The 22,542-nt window shown below is 39.8% G+C and overlaps 1 protein-coding gene across 7 annotated transcripts in view; it reads right to left on the bottom strand.

Annotated features, from left to right (window-relative positions):
- Positions 1-22,542, bottom strand: part of LOC105497462 (ADAMTS like 3) — a 434,450-nt gene that overhangs the window by 179,465 nt on the left and 232,443 nt on the right. For all 7 annotated transcript variants that reach the window (XM_024797846.2, XM_024797843.2, XM_071100796.1 and 4 more), the window contains exons 8-9: positions 6,169-6,243; positions 115-272 (exon numbers count right to left, since the gene is read on the bottom strand). In XM_024797846.2, coding sequence (XP_024653614.2) covers positions 115-272; positions 6,169-6,243 — 233 coding nt within the window. The remainder of the gene's footprint in view (positions 1-114; positions 273-6,168; positions 6,244-22,542) is intronic.

Here is a 22,542-nt window from a genome sequence, read left to right as displayed (position 1 = left end):
GCTCTGTATTAAAAAACAATCATTGATGACCTCTTGCTAAACAAACTTACTGTTTTAAAAATAAAGATGTTCTGGGATTCAGGTACATGAATTTTATGAAGAGGATCATCCTACCTTGAAGATGAAATCAGCCATCAGAGGTCCTGGAATCTTAAAGGTTTGCCTCTCAGAGCCCCTCTGAAATTCCACTGTTGTGTTTTCTACAACAAAGACGCCAGGGCTGTTAAAGCTGTGTTCTCCTTTGCTTCCTTGAAGTGTTTTTGATTCAATAACTACAATTAAAATATATGATTCAAATAAGAAACAATCTTAAAGGCATTTTATTACAAAAGACACTTTAGCAAGTACAATGTCAGTATATGATATCAAAACAATGTCAAAATAGCCACTCAGTTTACAAACATTAATTGATATTGGTGAAATAGATATAACAGATTTTTAATTGTCTATAGAAAAGGAGCTAACAAGGGTGTCAGGCCCTAATAGTTCTACTCAATTCTTTGGAGCCATTTCTAGCATAAGGGGAAAGAGAAAACTTTTCTTTCTTTATATGTTTTCATGATGTAGCTAATACTCAAAAGTAAAGCTATGTTCACTCATTTTATTACGTGTCAAAAGATCTTATGCCTACTCTTTTAGACAAAAATCACAGCAAATTTCAAATTTGCTTTTTATCAAACAAAACTTTTCATTTTGAAATAATTCTAGATAAACAGGAAGTTGCAAAAATAGTATAGAGAGGTCCTTTGTAACCTTCCTTCCCTTTTGTCTAATGTTTACATGTTACAAAAGTATAGTCGAATATCAAAACCAGGAAATTGACACTGGTACAATAGGTGCATATAGTTCAATGTCATTTTATCACCCACCATCACAATCAAAATACAGAACCATTCCATTGCCACAAAGACGTCCCTTGTGCATGAAACCCCTTTTTTCGAATTTGCTTTCACATGAACAAAAGTGCTTTTAAGATTTCCTACAGAAAAAAAATGTTCGCTTATCACAGTTTAAACAAAAAAGCATTTCTACTTTATTTAAATTTGTCTTTCCTCCCTCTTTCTTTTCTTTCTTTTATTTTCTTTTAAATTTGTCTTTCTTCCCTCTTTCTTTTCTTTCTTTTATTTTCTAAGTGTCACCATACTTAGTAGATCTGGTTTCATGTTGAGAGAGGCAATAAAAAATGTATATACAGCTAGATTCTGGGGCACCTGCATTTCTGGCCCCGTATTTTTCTCTAGCTTTCTGCCTTGGGTTTTCATTGCCTCATATCTAAAATGAGGAGTCAGAGCAGTCAATCTCCCAGGTCCAACTCTATTTTAAAACCCACACTTGATTCAATGATATCATACCAGTCTTTTAACAATTTCAAACAAAGAACACAAAGGAACCAAAATTTCACTGAGTGTCAAAAATAGAAAGCTGATAAAATGTGACAAAATAGTCTGGCATTAGGGAGCTTCCATCCATGGGCTGCTGGGCTTTGGTTGTTTTCATTTGCTGGATTTTTCTCTGTCACTGGAGCAGCTGCAGGAATTCAAGTGCCCTGGACAGACTGCATAACAGGCATTAGGAGACATCCCTGATTATCCCTGACAGGCAGGCTGGGAACTTTTCTGGGAAAATTCAAAGGCTGGACATGAGCTACTTGATCTGGAGGAGTCATTAGCGGTCGAAGAATAATGCTGGCTACTTTCAGGCACACAAAACCCCAACCACTTTGGCCCTGATCTCCATGACCGCAATAGATTTTTGGAAAGTGTGAGATTAAATTCATTTCCTAGTTCCAATGAAGATATAAAACTGAGTGTTATAAAGTGAGTTGTCAGTAAAAATGAAATGGGGAACTGGAGATAGTAAGTGGTCCCTACAATGGATGTCTCTAAAGTCAATGAGAAAAAAAAAAACGATGAGCATTAAGGCAATATCAAGACGCAAAATGAAGTTGGACATAACGCATCCTCACAGAAGGCATGCAAAATACAAGTTTCTAGACACTGATTTAGCCTGAAATGACTTGATTAAATTCAAGTAGCGTGCAATGGATTCCGCGGCTGTGTTGGGGTAGTAATTGTTTTACCATTGTGCTAACCTTCTGGACCACAGCGTTCCAAGTTGCAGATCGGGATGCAGAGTTGGGGCAGGGGGTGTAAAAATCTGGGAAGGTGATCTGGGAGGAAGGGACGACCAGTTGCTATGATATCTATTCCCTAAACCAAAGGCCAGCATTTTTGTTAACTTGGTTTTGATATTTTGTTTTTAATACAGAATCTAGCCACTATTTTAACAGTGTCTAAGAGTCTCAGTGACACGGATATAAAAACACAAGTAGCAAAAACAATGTTCAAGTTCACGTTAATTACCCAAACCACTCTGCTTCTCCACTAAATGGTACACTTATTGTAAAATATTTTTAATTTGAGTATTTCAAAAGGCTTCCAGTTCTCTAAAGCACAAACACTGGTTGCCTTTCTAGGAGGCAGAAAGCAGGTATTTTGACCTCGATTGTGTAAATGGGTAAGCAGAATCAAAGGTGAATGAAGAAAGACTGGTGAAGTGATTCAGTGAAAGTAGAGTTTATGGACACAAACAATTCTGATAATCTGGATTAACAAAACCATTGTGCCAAATCCACAGCAAGGTGGAGGCCGATGCAGTTCTTTAAAAGTTGTCATTTTTATTGGTGGCAAACTTGCTTCTCCTCTGTGCTGGTGCCTCTTAAAAATAAATGATTGATAAAGGAGTTTGTGGTGTTTCAATCAACAATTCAGATGATGACTTATGGATACCTTTAAGTTTTTATTAATTTCCACCATTTCCCCATATTTACTGCAGCCCCATGTTGTGACAAAGTGTGATTCATGGCTAGTGAGAGCTGCATGTGGAAGCCCTTCAGTTCTCAGGGGTTTCACTGACCCTCTCTGGTTTCTGCAGCAAGGTGGTTAGTGTGTGGGAGACCCCAGGAAGCCTATAAACATCCCCACCAGTATTAAGGGAAGAGAGTGTGAGCCTTCTTTCCTGCTTCCCACAGCCCAACTTCTTTCTCCTCTCCAGACTTAAAACTGAGGGGAGGGAGGGAAGTGTTGGGGAAGACATGATAGGTAGTCTCAAAAAGAGTAAAAATTAGAAATCATGACTTTCTTTTATCCCCAAGTCTTCACAACTCAGGTCTCTAGTGATGCCTTTAAATATTTTAATCCATTACTAGCTATTTGTAAAAGAAATTATGCCTAGAAAAATGACAGATGCTTCTAACTGCTTCTAGTTGAAGGGTCTGCATTGAGAAGTATCAGTTCAGGCTTCTTTCAAAAAAGGCAGCGTCATGGTAACCATCCCCAAGAGGTCTCCCTAAATTCTAAAGGCCATGAAAGTACTGTCAGGTAAATGTGGAATGGGTGTTTAGTATGGTTAACATAGTTATAAATACATCAAACTTATATGTACAGTAGAGCTGTATTTGTATATGCTAATTTCATTCATGTCAATTTCCTTTGATTGGTCATTAGGTACAGTACCCATGTTTATTTATACATCTCTATATATGGTAATCAGGGCTTAAAGGGAATATATTCTTCCAATTGAATTGGAGGTTTTTGGTTTATGATCTCTTGACTTCTTAAGTTTATTGCTAGTCAAACACATTTAACGCTGAAGTTTTGCTGCAATAAAATCTGTTTTGCAGGGATCTGCTTATTGCTTCCATTTTTTAAGGGATGCACCCCTGGAAAATTTGGGGCTGTGTGCTCCCCATAATGCTGTGGCAAGACTTGGGACAGGACTGGAAATTCAGGATCTAAACAAACACTTCTAGGCAGTATGTAAGATGGATATTCTGTAATTAAAATTCACTCCACAGCAAAGAGACTGACATTAATGTTGCTGGGTGTTTTCGGTTCTTAGTAATGCAGTCTTTTGGATAGTTATAGTTAATGTGGATGTTAAAAAGAATGACTTATTACTGCAAAATAAACTTCATTTCAGAAATATCTCTTTTACAAATAAAAATTAAGAAAAAAGTTCCATAAATCCAGAAAATAAAACCACTTCTATATTTAGATATTCAGAAATGTTAACTAAGTGCTTAGTAAATGAAGCCAGTTCTATTCATCAGCAAAGAAGGATAACTTTCAGAAATACTTCTACTGCCAATTGTGAGATTGTTCAGAGAGGGAAATAGTCCAAGCAACAATAGTCACTCTTGAAGAAATGGGAACATTTTTGAGCCCTGTTCTTGGAAGAGTGCCAGTCTTGAATATAAAGTTATGTTGAATATGCCAGAACATACACACATAAACGAATTTTTGTCTCAAAGTGTTCACCTTTACTTATTCTGTTTACTGTTTCCTTATTCTGTTTTTACAATTTATAAAACTATATTTGGAGCTGAATTTTGGGGAATGGCCTTTAATATCATGAGACTATCAAGACCATTCACTGCGTTTTTTTGTTTTTTAACATCTTTTCCACATATAATTTGCATGCCATAAACTTTGCCCTTTTAAAATGCATAATTTAATGGTTTCAGTGTATTCACAGAGTGAAGCCATCACCATCATCTATTTATTACTTCAAACTCACAGTATTCTGGGAAACCAGTGTCGGCCTTCAGGAACCCCTAGACGGGAAGCTGTGAAGTGCTAGCAGCAAGGCTTGTTCTGATCAGCCATATTCACTGATAAGGTTTTGTATTTTAAATTTTGTTTTGTTTTATTTTTTTGTACCACTTTGCTGAAATCTCCAGAACATTCCCAAATCTTACTTTACTCTCCATGTATTAGTATTATTTTAGAGACACGGTCTTGCTGTGTCACTCAGGCTGGAGTGGCAGATTGCAGTGGTGCAATCAGAGCTCACTGCAACCTTGAACTCCTAGGCTCAAGGAGTTGCTTAGACTACACGCCTGTAGTAGCCAGGCTACTCCTTGGACTATCTCAGTCTCTTGAGTAGTTTGGACTACAGGCATGCACCACTATGCCTAGCTAATTTTTTAAAAATTTTTTGTAGAGATGGGGTCTTCCTGTGCTGTCCAGGCTTGTCTCAAACTCCTGACTCAAGTGATCCTCCTGCCACAGCCTCCCAAAGAGCTGGTATTACAGGTGTGAGCCACCGCACCCAGCCATCCTATACAAAATAGTTTATTTGACATATAATTTGGTTTTTATTTTCCCATGAGGGGATTAATCTTAAACAGTAAATTTTCCATTGGGGTATGAGAACAGAAAAATTCAGGGTACAATACAGATAATTTCCCTGGTTATATAGACTATTTTACCCACTACAGAATAGTTGGGGGTATTCAACAGGGTACTACCACCCCCAAGAATGGAAATAAAGGAAAATCTTGAATTTCTTCAAGAGAAATTCCAGGCACCTAACTAGCCTTGAGAAGTAAATGAGCAACTTCACAAGCAGGAAGGTAATGGTGGATTACAACAATAGCCAAAAAATGTTGGAGTCACAGGATGTATGGTTCCCTATAGAAACTAATGATAACATTTTAACATATGTCCCTGAGTAGTTTTTCAGGAAATCTAGATCCCTACCAAATGGATCCACTGGCACACAGACCTCCATTAAGAGGGAACTGAGGCTGAACGCTGACTGCCTTTCTTTGTCCTACATTTCTTCCTGAGGCACCTGGATATCACGCCCAAGGGCCAGATCTAACATTCTTTTCTGCTAACTCCAAGTCTTAGGCAAAACTTCCCTTTCTTAACCAATAGCAAATCAGAAAATATTTGAATCTACCTATGGTCTGTAAGCCCCCACTTCAAGATATTCCACCTTTTCAGGTCAAACCAGTACATAGCCTCCATGTATTAATTTGTGACTTTGCCTGTAATGTCTATCTCCCTGTCTTTAAAAATCCTTACATGTAAGACATCAGGGAGTTCAGGTCTTAAGCATGAGCTGTTTGATTCTCTTTGCTTGGTGCTCTGCAATAAATACCTGACTGTCTGTGGCTGCAAATCCTAGTGTCAGTGTTTAGCTTTGCTATGCCAAGCAGGTGGACACAAGTTTGGTAACATTACCCATTAACTTAGAGAAAGTTTCTTTTGCTTGTAGGTTTGGTTTGTGGCTTTTTTTGTTTTGTTTTGTTTTGTTTTTGTTTTTTGGCTAACTAAACTTTCAGGATATTAAAAAATGTTAAGATTAAATTCTACTTACAGAGGTGGGCAGGTCCTTTCACTGTAATTCTCACACTTCGACTCCCCAAAGGAACAGCTATTACATTTTCTTCTCCTGGGAAAGAACAGAACACAACTGCAATAAAACCAGTACACTAAAGGCCTATGAAAATGATCAAGTCAATCAAAACTGGGGGCATCTGCAAAGTATTCTTAACTATATTTCATTCCTATAATCCTAGCACTTTCGGAGGCTGAAGCGGGCAGATCACTTGAGGTCAGGAGTTCCAGAGCAGCCTGGCCAACATGGTGAAACCCCATCTCTACTGAAAAGACAAAAATTAATCAGGCGTGATGGCGCATGCCTGTAGTCCCAGCTAACCGGCAGGCTGAGGCAGAAGACTCGCTGGAACCTAGGAAGTAGAGTCTGCAGTGAGCTGAGAACATGCCACTGGACTCCTGGGCAACAGAGTAAGATTCTGTCTGAAGAAAAAAAAAACAGGAAATCCTTGGAAATCACTAACTATGTGTAAAGCAGATGAATATTACATAATTTCATTTAAATACACCCTTAAATAACATTAAAGAAACGTTTAAAGTAAATGCACTGCCTACTACCTCAATTGCCTTTACTCTAATGACCCAATCCATGTGCTTTGATGAGGGTCTGCAAACTGTGGCCCCTAGGCCAAATCTACTCACACCTCTTCATTCATTCATTTAAGGCTGTTTGTGCTCTTCAAGGTAGAATTGAGTTGTAGTAATGAGACCATATGGCTCAATAACACTAAAATATTTACTGTACTATCTGACTTTTCACAGAAAAATTTCATGATCCTTGGCATAGACAATTACCTACTGGAAATCCTGGTCCTCATAGATGTTTTTTCACACTGCTATACGCTCTGATAATTTAATTTTTGTGTTCACATAATAATCAAAGCTCATGTATGATATTGTATCCCACTAGTTCCCTATCTGAACATTGTCTGTTTCTAAATGAAACTAGAACATTATTAACGCTACGAATTACTTCAAGCATATGTTTTTGTCTAACTTACACAAAACAATTTTTTTTGGATAAACTCTCCAGAGTGAAAGTAGTGAAGCAAAGGTATCAATGTATTGATTGACTAGTTTGCAAGTTTTTATTAAATAGAAATACCTGTTTAAAATTAAAAATTAGAAAATGCAGGGGGGGCACCCAAGATGGCTGAATAGGAACAGTTCCAGCCTCTAGCTCCCAGCGTGAGTGACACACAAGACGGGTGATTTCTGCATTTTCAACTGAGGTACCAGGTTCATCTCACTGGGGCATGTTGGACAGTCAGTGCTGGTCCGCAGGTGCAGCCCAACCAGCGAAAGCTGAAGCAGGGCAAGGCATCACCTCACCTGGGAAGCACAAGGGGGAAGGGAATTCCTTTTCCTAGCCAAAGGAAATTGAGACACACAACACCTGGAAAATCAGGTAACTCCCACCCTAATAGTGTGCTTGATCAAGGGTCTTAGCAAAAGGCACACCAGGAGATTATATCCCACACCTGGCCGGGAGGGTCCCATGCCCACAGAGCCTCCCTCATTGCTAGGACAGCACTCCGAGATCTAACTGCAAGGCGGCAGCGAGGCTGGGGGAGGGGTGCCTGACATTGCTGAGGCTTAAGTAGGTAAACAAAGCTGCCGGGAAGCTCGAAGTGGTTGGAGCCCACCATAGCTCAAGGAGGTCTGCCTGCCTCTGTAGACTCCACCTCTGGGGACAGGGCATAGGTAAACAAAAAGCAGCAGAAACCTCTGCAGATGTAAATGTCCCTGTCTGACAGCTTTGAAGAGAGCAGACTGCCTACTCAAGTGGGTCCCTGACCCCTGAGTAGCCTAACTGGGAGACATCCCCCACTAGGTGCAGACCAACACCTCACACGGATGGGTACACCCCTGAGAGGAAGCTTCCAGAGCAAGAATCAGACAGCAACACTCGCTGTTCAGCAATATTCTATCTTCTGCAGCCTCCGTTGCTGATAGCCAGGCAAACAGGGTCTGGAGTGGACATCAAGCAATCTCCAACAGACCTGCAGCTGACGGTCCTGATTGTTAGCAGGAAAACTAACAAACAGAAAGGACACCCACACCAAAACCCCATCAGTACGTCACCATCATCAAAGACCAAAGGCAGATAAAACCGCAAAGATGTGGAAAAAGCAGTGCAGAAAGGCTGGAAATTCAAAAAATCAGAGCACATCTCCCTGTCCAAAGGAACACAGCTCATCACCAGCAATGGAACAAAGCTGGATGGAGAATGACTTTGACGAGTTGAGAGAAGAAGGCTTCAGTCGATCACACTTCTCAGAGCTAAAGGAGGAACTACGTAACCAATGCAAAGAAACTAAAAACGTTGAAAAAATAATGGATGAATGGATAACTAGAATAATCAATGTGGAGAAGACCTTAAAAGAACTGATAGAAATGAAAACCATGATACAAGAACTACATCACAAATGCACAAGCTTCAGTAACTGACTCGACAAACTGGAAGAAAGAGTATCAATGATTGAAGATCGAATGAATGAAATGAAGCAAGAAGACAAGTGTAGAGAAAAAAGAGTAAAAAGAAATGAACAAAGCCTCCAAGAAATATGGGATTATGTGAAAAGACCAAATCTACGTACGATTGGTGTGCCTGAAAAGTGATGGGAAAAATGGAACCAAGTTGGAAAACACTCTGCATGATATCATCCAGGAGAACTTCCCCAACCAAGTGAGGCAGGCCAACATTCAAATTCAGGAAATACAGGGAACACCACAAAGATACACCTCGAGAAGAGCAACTCCAAGACACAACTGTCAAATTCACCAAAGTTGAAATGAAGGAAAAAATGTTAAGGGCAGCCACAGAGAAAGGTCGGGTCACCCACAAAGGGAAGCCCATCACTAACAGCAGATCTCTTGGCAGAAACTCTACAAACCAGAAGAGAGTGGGGGCCAATATTCAACATTCTTAAAGAAAAGAATTTTAAACCCAGAATTTCATATCCAGCCAAACTAAGTTTCATAAGTGAAGGAGAAATAAAATCCTTTACAGATAAGCAAATGCTTAGAGATTTTGTTACCGCCTGGCCTGCTCTACAAGAGACCCTGAAGGAAGCACTAAACATGGAAAGGAACAACCGGTACCAGCCATTGCAAAAACATGCTAAAACGTAAAGTTCATCAATACTAGGAAGAAACTGCATCAACTAACGAGCAAAATAATCAGCTAATATCATAATGACAGGATCAAGTTCACACATAACAATATTAACCTTAAATGTAAATGGACTAAATGGTCCAATTAAAAGACACAGACTGGCAAACTGGATAAAGAGTCAAGACTCATCAGTTTGTTGTATTCAGGAGACCCATCTCACATGCAGAGACACATTGGCTCAAAATAAAGGGATGGAGGAAGATCTACCAAGCAAATGGAAAACAAAAAAAAAGCAGGGGTTGCAATCCTAGTCCTGTTAAAACAGACTTTAAACCATCAAAGATCAAAAGAGACAAAGAAGGCCATTACATAATGGTAAATGGATCAATTCAACAGGAAGAGCTAACTATCCTAAATATATATGCACCCAATACAGGAGCACCCAGATTCATAAAGCAAGTCCTTAGACACTTACAAAGAGACTTAGACACCCATACAATAATAATGGGAGACTTTAACACCCCACTGTCAACATTAGACAGATCAACGAGACAGAAAGTTAACAAGGATATCCAGGAATTGAATTCAACTCTGCACCAAGCGGACCTAATAGACACCTACAGAACTCTCCACCTCAAATCAACAGAATATACATCCTTCTCAGCACCACATCGCACTTATTCCAAAACTCACCACATACTTGAAAGTAAAGCACTCCTCAGCAAATGTACAAGAACAGAAATTATAACAAACTGTCTCTCAGACCACAGTGCAATCAAACTAGAACTCAGGACTAAGAAACTCAATCAAAACCGCTCAACTACTTGGAAACTGAACAACCTGCTCCTGAATGAATACTGGGTACATAAGGAAATGAAGGCAGAAATAAAGATGTTCTTTGAAACCAATGAGAACAAAGATACAACATACCAGAATCTCTGGGACACATTTAAAGCAGTGTGTAGAGGGAAATTTGTAGCACTAAATGCCCACAAGAGAAAGCTGGAAAGATCTAAAACTGACACTCTAACTTCACAATTAAAAGAACTAGAGAAGCAAGAGCAAACACATTCAAAAGCTAGCAGAAGGCAAGTAATAACGAAGATCAGAGCAGAACTGAAGGAGACAGAGACACAAAAAAAACCCTCCAAAAAATCAATGAATCCAGGGACCAGTTTTTTGAAAAGATCAACAAAATTGACAGATCACTAGTAAGACTACTAAAGAAGGAAAGAGAGAAGAATCAGGTAGATGCAATAAAAAATGATAAAGGGGATATCACCACCGACCCCACAGACATACAAACAACCATCAGAGAATACTATAAACACCTCTATGCAAATAAACTAGAAAACCTAGAAGAAATGGATAATTTCCTGGACACTTATACTCTCCCAAGACTAAACCAGGAATAAATTGAATCCCTGAATAGGCCAAGAGCAGGTTCCGAAATTGAGGCAATAATTAATAGCCTACCAACTAAAAAAAGTCCAGGACCAGATGGATTCACAGCTGAATTCTACCAGAGACACAAGGAGAAGCTGGCACCATTCTGTCTGAAACTATTCCAATCAATAGAAAAAGAGGGAATCTTCCCTAACTCATTTTATTGGGCCAACATCATCCTCATACCAAAACCTGGCAGAGACACAACAAAAAAAAGAGAATTTTAGACTAATATCACTGATGAACATCGATGCAAAAATCCTCAATAAAATTCTGGCAAACCGGATCCAGCAGCACATCAAAAAGCTTATCCACCATGATCAAGTGGGCTTCATCCCTGGAATGCAAGGCTGGTTCAACATTCGCGAATCAATAAACATAATCCAGCATATAAACAGAACCAAAGACAAGAACCACATGATTATCTCAATAGATGCAGAAAAGGCCTTTGACGGAATTCAACAGCTCTTCATGCTAAAAACGCTCAATAAATTCGGTATTGATGGAACATATCTCAAAATCATAAGAGCTACTTATGACAAACCCACAGCCAATATCATCCTGAATGGGCAAAAACTGGAAAAATTCCCTTTGAAAACTGGCACAAGACAGGAATGCCCTCTCTCACCACTCCTATTCAACATAGTGTTGGAAGTCATGGCTAGGGAAATCAGGCAAGAGAAAGAAATAAAGGGTATTCCATTAGGAAAAGAAGAAGTCAAATTGTCCCTGTTTGCAGACGACATGATTGCATATTTAGAAAACCCCATCGTCTCAGCCCAAAATCTCCTTAAGCTGATAACAAACTTCAACAAAGTCTCAGGATACAAAATCAATGTGCAAAAATCACAAGCATTCTTATACACCAGTAACAGACAAACAGAGAGCCAAATCATGAATGAACTCCCATTCACAATAGCTTCAAAGAGAATAAAATACCTAGGAATCCAACTTACAAGGGATGTAAAGGACCTCTTCAAGGAGAACTACAAACCACTGCTCAGTGAAATAAAAGAGGACACAAACAAATGGAAGAACATACCATGCTCATGGAGAGGAAGAATCAATATTGTGAAAATGGCCATACTGCCCAAGGTAATTTATAGATTCAATGCCATCCCCATTAAGATACCAATGACTTTCTTCACAGAATTGGAAAAAACTGCTTTAACACGGAACCAAAAAAGACCACGCATTGCCAAGATAATCCTAAGCCAAAAGAACGCAGCTGGGTGCATCACACTACCTGACTTCAAACTATACTACAAGGCTACAGTAACCAAAACAGCATGGTACTGGTACCAAAACAGAGATATAGACGAATGAAACAGAACAGAGCCTTCAGAAATAATACCACACATCTACAGTCATTAGATCTTTGACAAACCTGATAAAAACAAGAAATGGAGAAAGGATTCCCTATTTAATAAATGGTGCTGGGAAAATTGGCTAGCCATAAATAGAAAGCTGAAAATGGATCCTTTCCTTACTCCTTATACAAAAATTAATTCAAGATGGATTAGAGACTTAAATGTTAGACCAAAAACCATAAAAACCCTAGAAGAAAACCTAGGTAATACCATTCAGGACATAGGCATGGGCAAGGACTTCATGTCTAAAACACCAAAAGCAATGGCAACAAAAACAAAAATTGACAAATGGGATCTCATTAAACTAAACAGCTTCTGCACAGCAAAAGCAACTACCATCAGAGTGAACAGGCAACCTACAGAATGGGAGAAAATTTTTGCAATCTACTCATCTGACAAAGGGCTAATATCCAGAACCTACAAAGAACTCAAACAAATTTACAAGAAAAAAACCAAACAACCCCATCAAAAAGTGGGCAAAGGATATGAACAGACATTTCTCAAAAGAAGATATTCATACAGCCAACAGACACATGAAAAAATGCTCATCATCACTGGCCATCAGAGAAATACAAATCAAAATCACAATGAGATACCATCTCACACCAGTTAGAATGGCAATCATAAAAAAATCAGGAAACAACAGGTTCTGGAGAGGATGTGGAGAAATAGGAACACTTTTACACTGTTGGTGGGACTGTAAACTAGTTCAACCATTGTGGAAAACAGTGTGGCAATTCCTCAAGGATCTAGAACTAGAAAACCATTTGACCCAGCCATTCCATTACTGGATATATACCCAAAGGATTATAAATCATGCTGCTATAAAGACACATGCACACGTATGTTTATTACGGCACTATTCACAATAGCAAAGACGTGGAATCAACCCAAATGTCCATCAGTGACAGACTGGATTAAGAAAATGTGGCACATATACACCATGGAATACTATGCAGCCATAAAAAAGGATGAGTTTGTGTTCTTTGTAGGGACATGGATGCAGCTGGAAACCATCATTCTCAGCAAACTATCGCAAGAACAGAAAACAAAACAGCACATGTTCTCACTCACAGGTGGGAATTCAACAATGAGATCACTTGGACACAGGAAGGGGAACCTCACACACCGGGGCCTATTGTGGGGTGGCAGAGGGGGGAGGGATAACATTAGGGGATATACCTAATGTAAATGACGAGTTAATGGGTGCAGCACACCAAGCTGGCACATGTATACATATATAACAAACCTGCATGTTTTGCACATGTATCCTAGAACTTAAAGTATAATAATAATAAAAAAAGAAAATGCAGATAAACAAAAATACAAAATAAAGCTTTTTCTAATCCTACTGCCCAGAGATAATCACTTCTAACTCTTTGAGGAATGTCCATTCCAGATTTTTTGTTTGTTTTTAACATGTATACATGTAAAAGGAAAGACTGAACCATACCTAAATATCCATCAATATGGGAAAGATTACATAAACAAGAACATCCATACTAAGGAATACTCTACAGTTGATAAAAGTAATGATAAGGAGCTATAAGACCTGATATGGAAAGCCTGCCAATATATACACTGAAGATTTAAAAAAGGAAGGTTAAAAAATAGGGCAGTGGTATCTTGAATATGACACTAAAAGCCCAGGAAACACATGAAAAAAAGACCAAATTTGACCAAATCAAAATTAAACGTTTGTACACAAAAGGACACTATGAATAAAGTGAAGAAGAAACCACAGAATGGGGGAAAACATTTGCAAATCACTTCTTAGAAAGGGGTTATTATCTACAATATATAAAGAATGCTTATAACTCAACAACAACAAAAACAACCCATTCAATAAAAAGGACAAAAGGACTCGGATTTCTCCAAAACAGCTATACAAATGGCCAATAAGCACACATGAAAATGCTCAATATCCAGGTTACCCGGGGGGCGGAGCAAGATGGCCGAATAGGATCAGCTCCAGTCTCCAGCTCCCAGCGCGAGCGACACAGAAGAATGGTGATTTCTGCATTATCAACTGAGGTACTGGGTTCATCTCACTGGGGAGTGCCGGACGATCGGTGCTGGTCAGCTGTTGCAGCCCGACCAGCGAGAGCTGAAGCAGGGCGAGGCATCCCCTTACCTGGGAAGTGCAAGGGGAAAGGGAATCCCTTTTCCTAGCCAGGGGAACTGAGACACACAACACCTGGAAAATCGGGTAACTCTCACCCCAATACTGCACTTTAAGCAAACGGGCACACCAGGAGATTATATCCCACACCTGGCCGGGAGGGTCCCATGCCCACAGAGCCTTCCTCATTGCTAGCACAATAGTCTGCGATCTAACCGCAAGGCAGCAGCCAGGCTGGGGGAGGGGCGCCCGCCATTGCTGAGGCTTAAGTAGGTAAACAAAGCCCTGGGAAGATCGAACTGGGTGGAGCTCACAGCAGCTCAAGGAGGCCTGCCAGTCTCTGTAGACTCCACCTCTGGGGACAGGGCATAGCTAAACAACAACAACAACAACAAAAGCAGCAGAAACCTCTGCAGACACAAGCGACTCTGTCTGACAGCTTTCAAGAGAGCGGTGGATCTCCCAACATGGAGGTTGAGATCTGAGAACAGACAGAGTGCCTGCTCAAGTGGGTGCCTGACCCCTGAGTAGCCTAACTGGGAGACATCCTCCACTAGGGGCAGACCGAAACCCCACACCTCAGACGGTGGAGTACACCCCTGAGAGGAAGCTTCCAAAGCAAGAATCAGACAGGTACACTCACTGTTCAGCAATATTCTATCTTCTGCAGCCTCTGCTGCTGACACCCAGGCAAACAGGGTCTGGAGTGGACCTCAAGCAATCTCCAACAGACCTACAGCTGAGGGTCCTGACTGTTAGAAGGAAAACTAACAAACAGGAAGGACACCCACACCAAAACCCCATCAGTACGTAACTATCATCAAAGACCAGAGGCAGATAAAACCACAAAGATGGGGAAAAAGCAGTGCAGAAAAGCTGGAAATTCAAAAAATAAGAGCGCATCTCCCCCTCCAAAGGAACGCAGCTCATCGCCAGCAACGGATCAAAGCTGGACGGAGAATGACTTTGACGAGATGAGAGAAGAAGGCTTCAGTCCATCAAACTTCTCAAAGCTAAAGGAGGAATTACGTACTCAGCGCAAAGAAACTAAAAAGCTTGAAAAAAGAGTGGAAGAATTGATAACCAGAATAATTAATGCAGAGAAGGCCATAAACGAACAGAGATGAAAACCATGACACGAGAAATAAGTGACAAATGCACAAGCTTCAGTAACAGACTCGATCAACTGGAAGAAAGAGTATCAGCGATTGAGGATCAAATGAATGAAATGAAGCGAGAAGAGAAATCTAAAGAAAAAAGAAGAAAAAGAAATGAACAAAGCCTGCAAGAAGTATGGGATTATGTAAAAAGATCAAATCTACGTCTGATTGGGGTGCCTGAAAGTGAGGGGGAAAATGGAATCAACTTGGAAAACACTCTTCAGGATATCATCCAGGAGAACTTCCCCAAACTAGTAGGGCAGGCCAACATTCAAATTCAGGAAATACAGAGAACGCCACAAAGATACTCCTCGAGAAGAGCAACTCCAAGACACATAATTGCCAGATTCACCAAAGTTGAAATGAAGGAAAAAATGTTAAGGGCAGCCACAGAGAAAGGTCAGGTTACCCACAAAGGGAAGCCCATCAGACTAACAGCAGATCTCTCGGCAGAAACTCTCCAAGCCAGAAGAGAGTGGGGGCCAATATTCAACATTCTTAAAGAAAAGAATTTTAAACCCAGAATTTCATATCCAGCCAAACTAAGTTTCATAAGTGAAGGAAAAATAAAATCCTTTACAGATAAGCAAATGCATAGAGATTTTGTCACCACCAGGCCTGCCTTACAAGACACCCTGAAGGAAGCACTAAACATGGAAAGGAACAACCGGTACCAGCCATTGCAAAAACATGCCAAAATGTAAAGACCATCGAGGCTAGGAAGAAACTGCATCAACTAACGAGCAAAATAACCAGTTAATATCATAATGGCAGTATCAAGTTCACACATAACAATATTGACCTTAAATGTAAATGGACTGAATGCTCCAATTAAAAGACACAGACTGGCAAATTGGATAAAGACTCAAGACCCATCAGTCTGCTGTATTCAGGACCCATCTCACATGCAGAGACATACATAGGCTCAAAACAAAGGGATGGAGGAAGATCTACCAAACAAATGGAGAACAAAAAAAAGCAGGGGTTGCAATACTAGTCTCTGATAAAACAGACTTTAAACCATCAAAGATCAAAAGAGACAAAGAAGGCCATTACATAATGGTAAAGGGATCAATTCAACAGGAAGAGCTAACTATCCTAAATATATATGCACCCAATACAGGAGCACCCAGATTCATAAAGCAAGTCCTTAGACACTTACAAAGAGACTTAGACTCCCATACAATAATAATGGGAGACTTCAACACCCCACTCTCAACATTAGACAGATCAACGAGACAGAAAGGTAACAAGGATATCCAGGAATTGAACTCATCTCTGCAGCAAGGAGACCTAATAGACATCTACAGAACTCTCCACCTCAAATCAACAAAATATACATTCTTCTTAGCACCACATCACACTTATTCCAAAATTGACCACATAATTGGAAGTAAAGCACTCCTCAGCAAATGTACAAGAACAGAAATTATAACAAACTGTCTCTCAGACCACAGTGCACTCAAACTAGAACTCAGGACTAAGAAACTCAATCAAAACCGCTCAACTGCATGGAAACTGAATACCCTGCTGCGGAATGACTACTGGGTACACAACGAAATGAAGGTAGAAATAAAGATGTTCTTTGAAACCAATGAGAACAAAGATACAACATACCAGAATCTCTGGGACACATTTAAAGCAGTGTGTAGAGGGAAATTTGTAGCACTAAATGCCCACAAGAGAAAGCAGGAAAGATCTAAAATTGACACTCTAACATCACAATTAAAAGAACTAGAGAAGCAAGAGCAAACACATTCAAAAGCTAGCAGAAGGCAAGAAATAACGAAGAACAGGGCAGAACTGAAGGAGATAGAGACACAAAAAAACCTCCAAAAAATCAATGAATCTAGGAGTTGGTTTTTTGAAAAGATCAACAAAAATGACAGACCACTAGCAAGACTAATAAAGAAGAAAAGAGAGAAGAATCAAATAGACGCAATAAAAAGTGATACAGGGGATATCACCACCGACCCCACAGAAATACAAACAACCATCAGAGAATACTATAAACACCTCTACGCAAATAAACGAGAAAATCTAGAAGAAATGGATAATTTCCTGGACACTTACACTCTCCCAAGACTAAACCAGGAAGAAGCTGAATCCCTGAATAGGCCAAGAGCAGGTTCCGAAATTGAGGCAATAATTAATAGCCTACCAACTAAAAAAAGTCCAGGACCAGATGGATTCACAGCTGAATTCTACCAGAGGTACAAGGAGGAGCTGGTACCATTCCTTCTGAAACTATTCCAATCAATAGAAAAAGAGGGAATCTTCCCTAACTCATTTTATGAGGCCAACATCATCCTGATACCAAAGCCTGGCAGACACACAAGAAAAAAAGGAGAATTTTAGACCAATATCCCTGATGAACATCGATGCAAAAATCCTCAATAAAATACTGGCAAACCGGATCCAGCAGCACATCAAAAAGCTTATCCACCATGATCAAGTTGGCTTCATCCTGGGATGCAAGGATCCTGGTTCAACATACGCAAATCAATAAACATAATCCAGCATATAAACAGAACCAAAGACAAAAACCACATGATTATCTCAATAGATGCAGAAAAGGCCTTTGACAAAATTCAACAGCCCTTCATGCTAAAAACTCTCAATAAATTCGGTATTGATGGAATGTATCTCAAAATCATAAGAGCTATTTATGACAAACCCACAGCCAATATCATACTGAATGGGCAAAAACTGGAAAAATTCCCTTTGAAAACTGGCACAAGACAGGGATGCCCTCTCTCACCACTCCTATTCAACATAGTGTTGGAAGTCATGGCTAGGGAAATCAGGCAAGAGAAAGAAATAAAGGGTATTCCGTTAGGAAAAGAGGAAGTCAAATTGTCCCTGTTTGCAGATGACATGATTGTATATTTAGAAAACCCCATCGTCTCAGCCCAAAATCTCCTTAAGCTGATAACAAACTTCAGCAAGGTCTCAGGATACAAAATTAATGTGCAAAAATCACAAGCATTCTTATACACCAGTAACAGACAAACAGAGAGCCAAATCAGGAATGAACTTCCATTCACAATTGCTTCAAAGAGAATAAAATACCTAGGAATCCAACTTACAAGGGATGTAAAGGACCTCTTCAAGGAGAACTACAAACCACTGCTCAGTGAAATCAAAGAGGGCACAAACAAATGGAAGAACATACCATGCTCATGGATAGGAAGAATCAATATCGTGAAAATGGCCATACTGCCCAAGGTAATTTATAGATTCAATGCCATCCCCATTAAGATACCAATGACTTTCTTAACAGAATTGAAAAAAACTGCTTTAAAGTTCATATGGAACCAAAAAAGAGCCCACATCTCCAAGACAATCCTAAGTCAAAAGAACAAAGCTGGAGGCATCACGCTACCTGACTTCAAACTATACTACAAGGCTACAGTAACCAAAACAGCATGGTACTGGTACCAAAACAGAGATATAGACCAATGGAACAGAACAGAGTCCTCAGAAATAATACCACACATCTACAGCCATTTGATCTTTGATAAACCTGAGAAAAACAAGAAATGGGGAAAGGATTCCCTATTTAATAAATGGTGCTGGGAAAATTGGCTAGCCATAAGTAGAAAGGTGAAAATGGATCCTTTCCTTACTCCTTATATGAAAATTAATTCAAGATGGATTAGAGACTTAAATGTTAGACCTAAAACCATAAAAACCCTAGAAGAAAACCTAGGTAATACCATTCAGGACATAGGCATGGGCAAGGACTTCATGTCTAAAACACCAAAAGCAAGGGCAACAAAAACCAAAATTGACAAATGGGATCTAATTAAGCTAAAGAGCTTCTGCACAGAAAAGGAAACTACCATCAGAGTGAACAGGCAACCTACAGAATGGGAGAAAATTTTTGCAATCTACTCATCTGACAAAGGGCTAATATCCAGAACCTACAAAGAACTCAAACAAATTTACAAGAAAAAAACCAAACAACCCCATCAAAAAGTGGGCAAAGGATATGAATAGATATTTCTCAAAAGAGGACATTCATACAGCCAACAGACACATGAAAAAATGCTCATCATCACTGGCCATCAGAGAAATGCAAATCAAAACCACAATGAGATACCATCTCACACCACTTAGAATGACAATCATTCAAAAGTCTGGAAACAACAGGTGCTGGAGTGGATGTGGAGAAAGAGGAACACTTTTACACTGTTGGTGGGATTGTAAACTTGTTCAACCATTATAGAAAACAGTATGGCGATTCCTCAAGGATCTAGAACTAGAAGTACCATATGACCCAGCCATCCCATTACTGGGTATATACCCAAAGGATTATAAATCATGCTGCTATAAAGACACATGCACACGCATGTTTATTGCGGCACTATTCACAATAGCAAAGACTTGGAATCAACCCAAATGTCCATCAGTGACAGACTGGATTAAGAAAATGTGGCACATATACACCATGGAATACTATGCAGCCATCAAAAAGGATGAGTTTGTGTCCTTTGTAGGGACATGGATGCAGCTGGAAACCATCATTCTCAGCAAACTATCACAAGAACAGAAAACCAAACACCGCATGTTCTCACTCATAGGTGGGAACTGAACAATGAGATCACCTGGACTGGGGAAGGAGAACATCACACACCGGGGCCTATCACGGGGAGGTGGGAGGGGGGAGGGATTGCATTGGAAGTTATACCTGATGTAAATGACGAGTTGATGGGTGCTGACGAGTTGATGGGTGCAGCACACCAACATGGCACAAGTATATATATGTAACAAACCTGCACGTTATGCACATGTACCCTAGAACTTAAAGTATAATTTAAAAAAAAAAGAAAATGCTCAATATCTATAATTATTAGGGAACTGAAAATCAAAACCATAATCAGGTACCACTTTACACCCATTAGGATGAGAATTATACAAAAAAAAATAATAACAAAAGAAGCAGAATGGTGAGGATGTGGAGAAATAAACCCTTGTGAACTGGTGGTGAAAATGTTAAATGGTACAACTACCATGGAAAATAGTAAAGCAAGTCCTCAAGATATTAAACACAGAATTACCATATGATCCAGCAATTCCACCTCTGGGAATATACCCAAAAGAATTGAAAGCAGGGACACAAACAGATATTGGTACATTCACGATCACTGCAGCATTATTCCCAATAGCCAAAAGGAAGAAACAACCCAAGTATCTATCCATGGATGAATGGATAAGGCTGTTTTTGCTCTACAAAAGCAGAATGGAGTCATGGTAATGAAGACCATACAGCTCAATAAACCTAAAATATTTACTGTGCCATCTGGCCTTTCACAGAAAAATTTCGTGATCCTTGGCCTACACAATTACCTACTGGAAATCGTGGTTCTCAGATGTTTGTTTTTTGGTATATACCTACAATGGAATATTATTTAGCTTTTTTAAAAAAAAGGAGAGGGCCAGGCACGGTGGCTCACATCTGTAGTCTTAGAGTTTGCGAGGCCAAGGCGGGAGGATGGCTTGAGCCCAGGAGTTCAAGACCAACGCAGGCAACATAGAGAAACCTGGTCACTACCAAAAAATTGTATAATTTTTTAAATGTGGGTATGGTGGTGTGTGCCTGTAATCCCAGCTACTTGGGAGTCTGGGGTTGGAGGATTACTTGAGCCCAGGAGGTTGAGGCTGCAGTGAGCTATAATCAACCCATTGCACTCCAGTCTGGGTAACACAGTGAGAGCTTGCCTCAGAAAAAAAAAGGAAAGGAAATGACGCATACTACAACATCAGTCATTTTAAGAATGCTAGCAACCAGCTCATCATTTTGAAAACTGGTGAGTAAAGAAAATATTAATGCATTCATCATGCTTTGTTGTTTTTCTTTTGTTTTGTTTTGTTTTTGTTTTTTGAGACAGGGTCTCACTCTGTCACCCAGGCTGGAGTGCAGTGGCCTGATCTAGGCTCACTGCAGCCTCCACCTCTTGGGCTCAAGTGATCCTCCCAACTCAGCCTCCTGAGTAGCTGGGGCTATAGTTGTGTGCCAGCATGCCTGGCTAATTTTTGAATTTTTTGTAGAGACTAATTTAAACAAACAAGCAAAAGTGATAAAGACTTCTGAAAAATCCTCTCCTCCATAAAATCAATAAAAACACCAGCAAAAATAGTCAAAACCAACATTTTTAAAACTCTGGAAAATAACTAAACACTTGCAACAATCTGAGCAGTAATTATCAAAGAAAAGTGCTCAGTAAGAACTGTGAGTTCTGTGGCATGCTAAGCTGCCTATTCTCATCTCCCCCATTCTCCACCTCCATGGTAACCTTGAAAACAACAGCCCGTAATCACAGAGCACACCAGCAGCCTGGCAGACTCTGCAGGGGTAAAATGGGTTTGGAGCTCCTTCAATGCCCAATTCCCAATTATTATTTGACCTGTGTAGTGGTTCCCTGGAAGACTTCACTCACAAAGGTGTCTTTGGTTTATCTAACTAGGAGTTTGCCCAGTGTAAACAGCTTTTCCCCAGGAGGCATTTGTCCAAAACAATCAGAGATACTTGTTTAACATTGAGGCTGCATGAAGTGGTGAATAACAATTGGGGAAAACAATAAGCTAACCAAAAAGCTGGGAATGAGATGTCCACAGGTGGCCTTGAAAAACTCCAACATATTCCTGAAAATCTAGAAGACCGCATGTCTACGTGAGGCTCTGCGTATGCCAGAGCTTTGTGCATGCCCAGAAATGACCTGAGAAGGTCCTAAGCTATCATCTATGGCTAACCTACAGACTCTGAGGAAGCAGGAAGTAAAGGCTAGAACAAAGTTGTCAACTACCTTGGCTGAGTGTTGAAGGTGTACCCCAACACAGACACATATGTGCACGCACACACACACACACACACACAGCCCACCGAAAATAACCAAGTCTCCCATGAAAAGCCAGGTAATGCCAGGTCTGGGTTAGGGAAAATTCAAGGTGGGCTTGGAACACCTGTTGCTCTAGAAACCAAGGCAATGTCTAAAATTCAATGGAATTATGACAAGACAGTTTAAAGTGTTCCCACTGGCTACATTTTGGACAATTTGAAACCTAAAAAGAATATTGTCGATAATATATAAAATATTAAATAAATAAAAATCTCTGAATACAGAGTGAGAAATTT

This window comes from Macaca nemestrina, chromosome 7, assembly GCF_043159975.1.
Source record: "Macaca nemestrina isolate mMacNem1 chromosome 7, mMacNem.hap1, whole genome shotgun sequence".
NCBI classification, from domain to species: domain Eukaryota; kingdom Metazoa; phylum Chordata; class Mammalia; order Primates; family Cercopithecidae; genus Macaca; species Macaca nemestrina.
The sequence above is the reverse complement of the archived record's forward strand: the minus strand, read 5'-3'. Positions and strand labels throughout refer to the sequence as shown.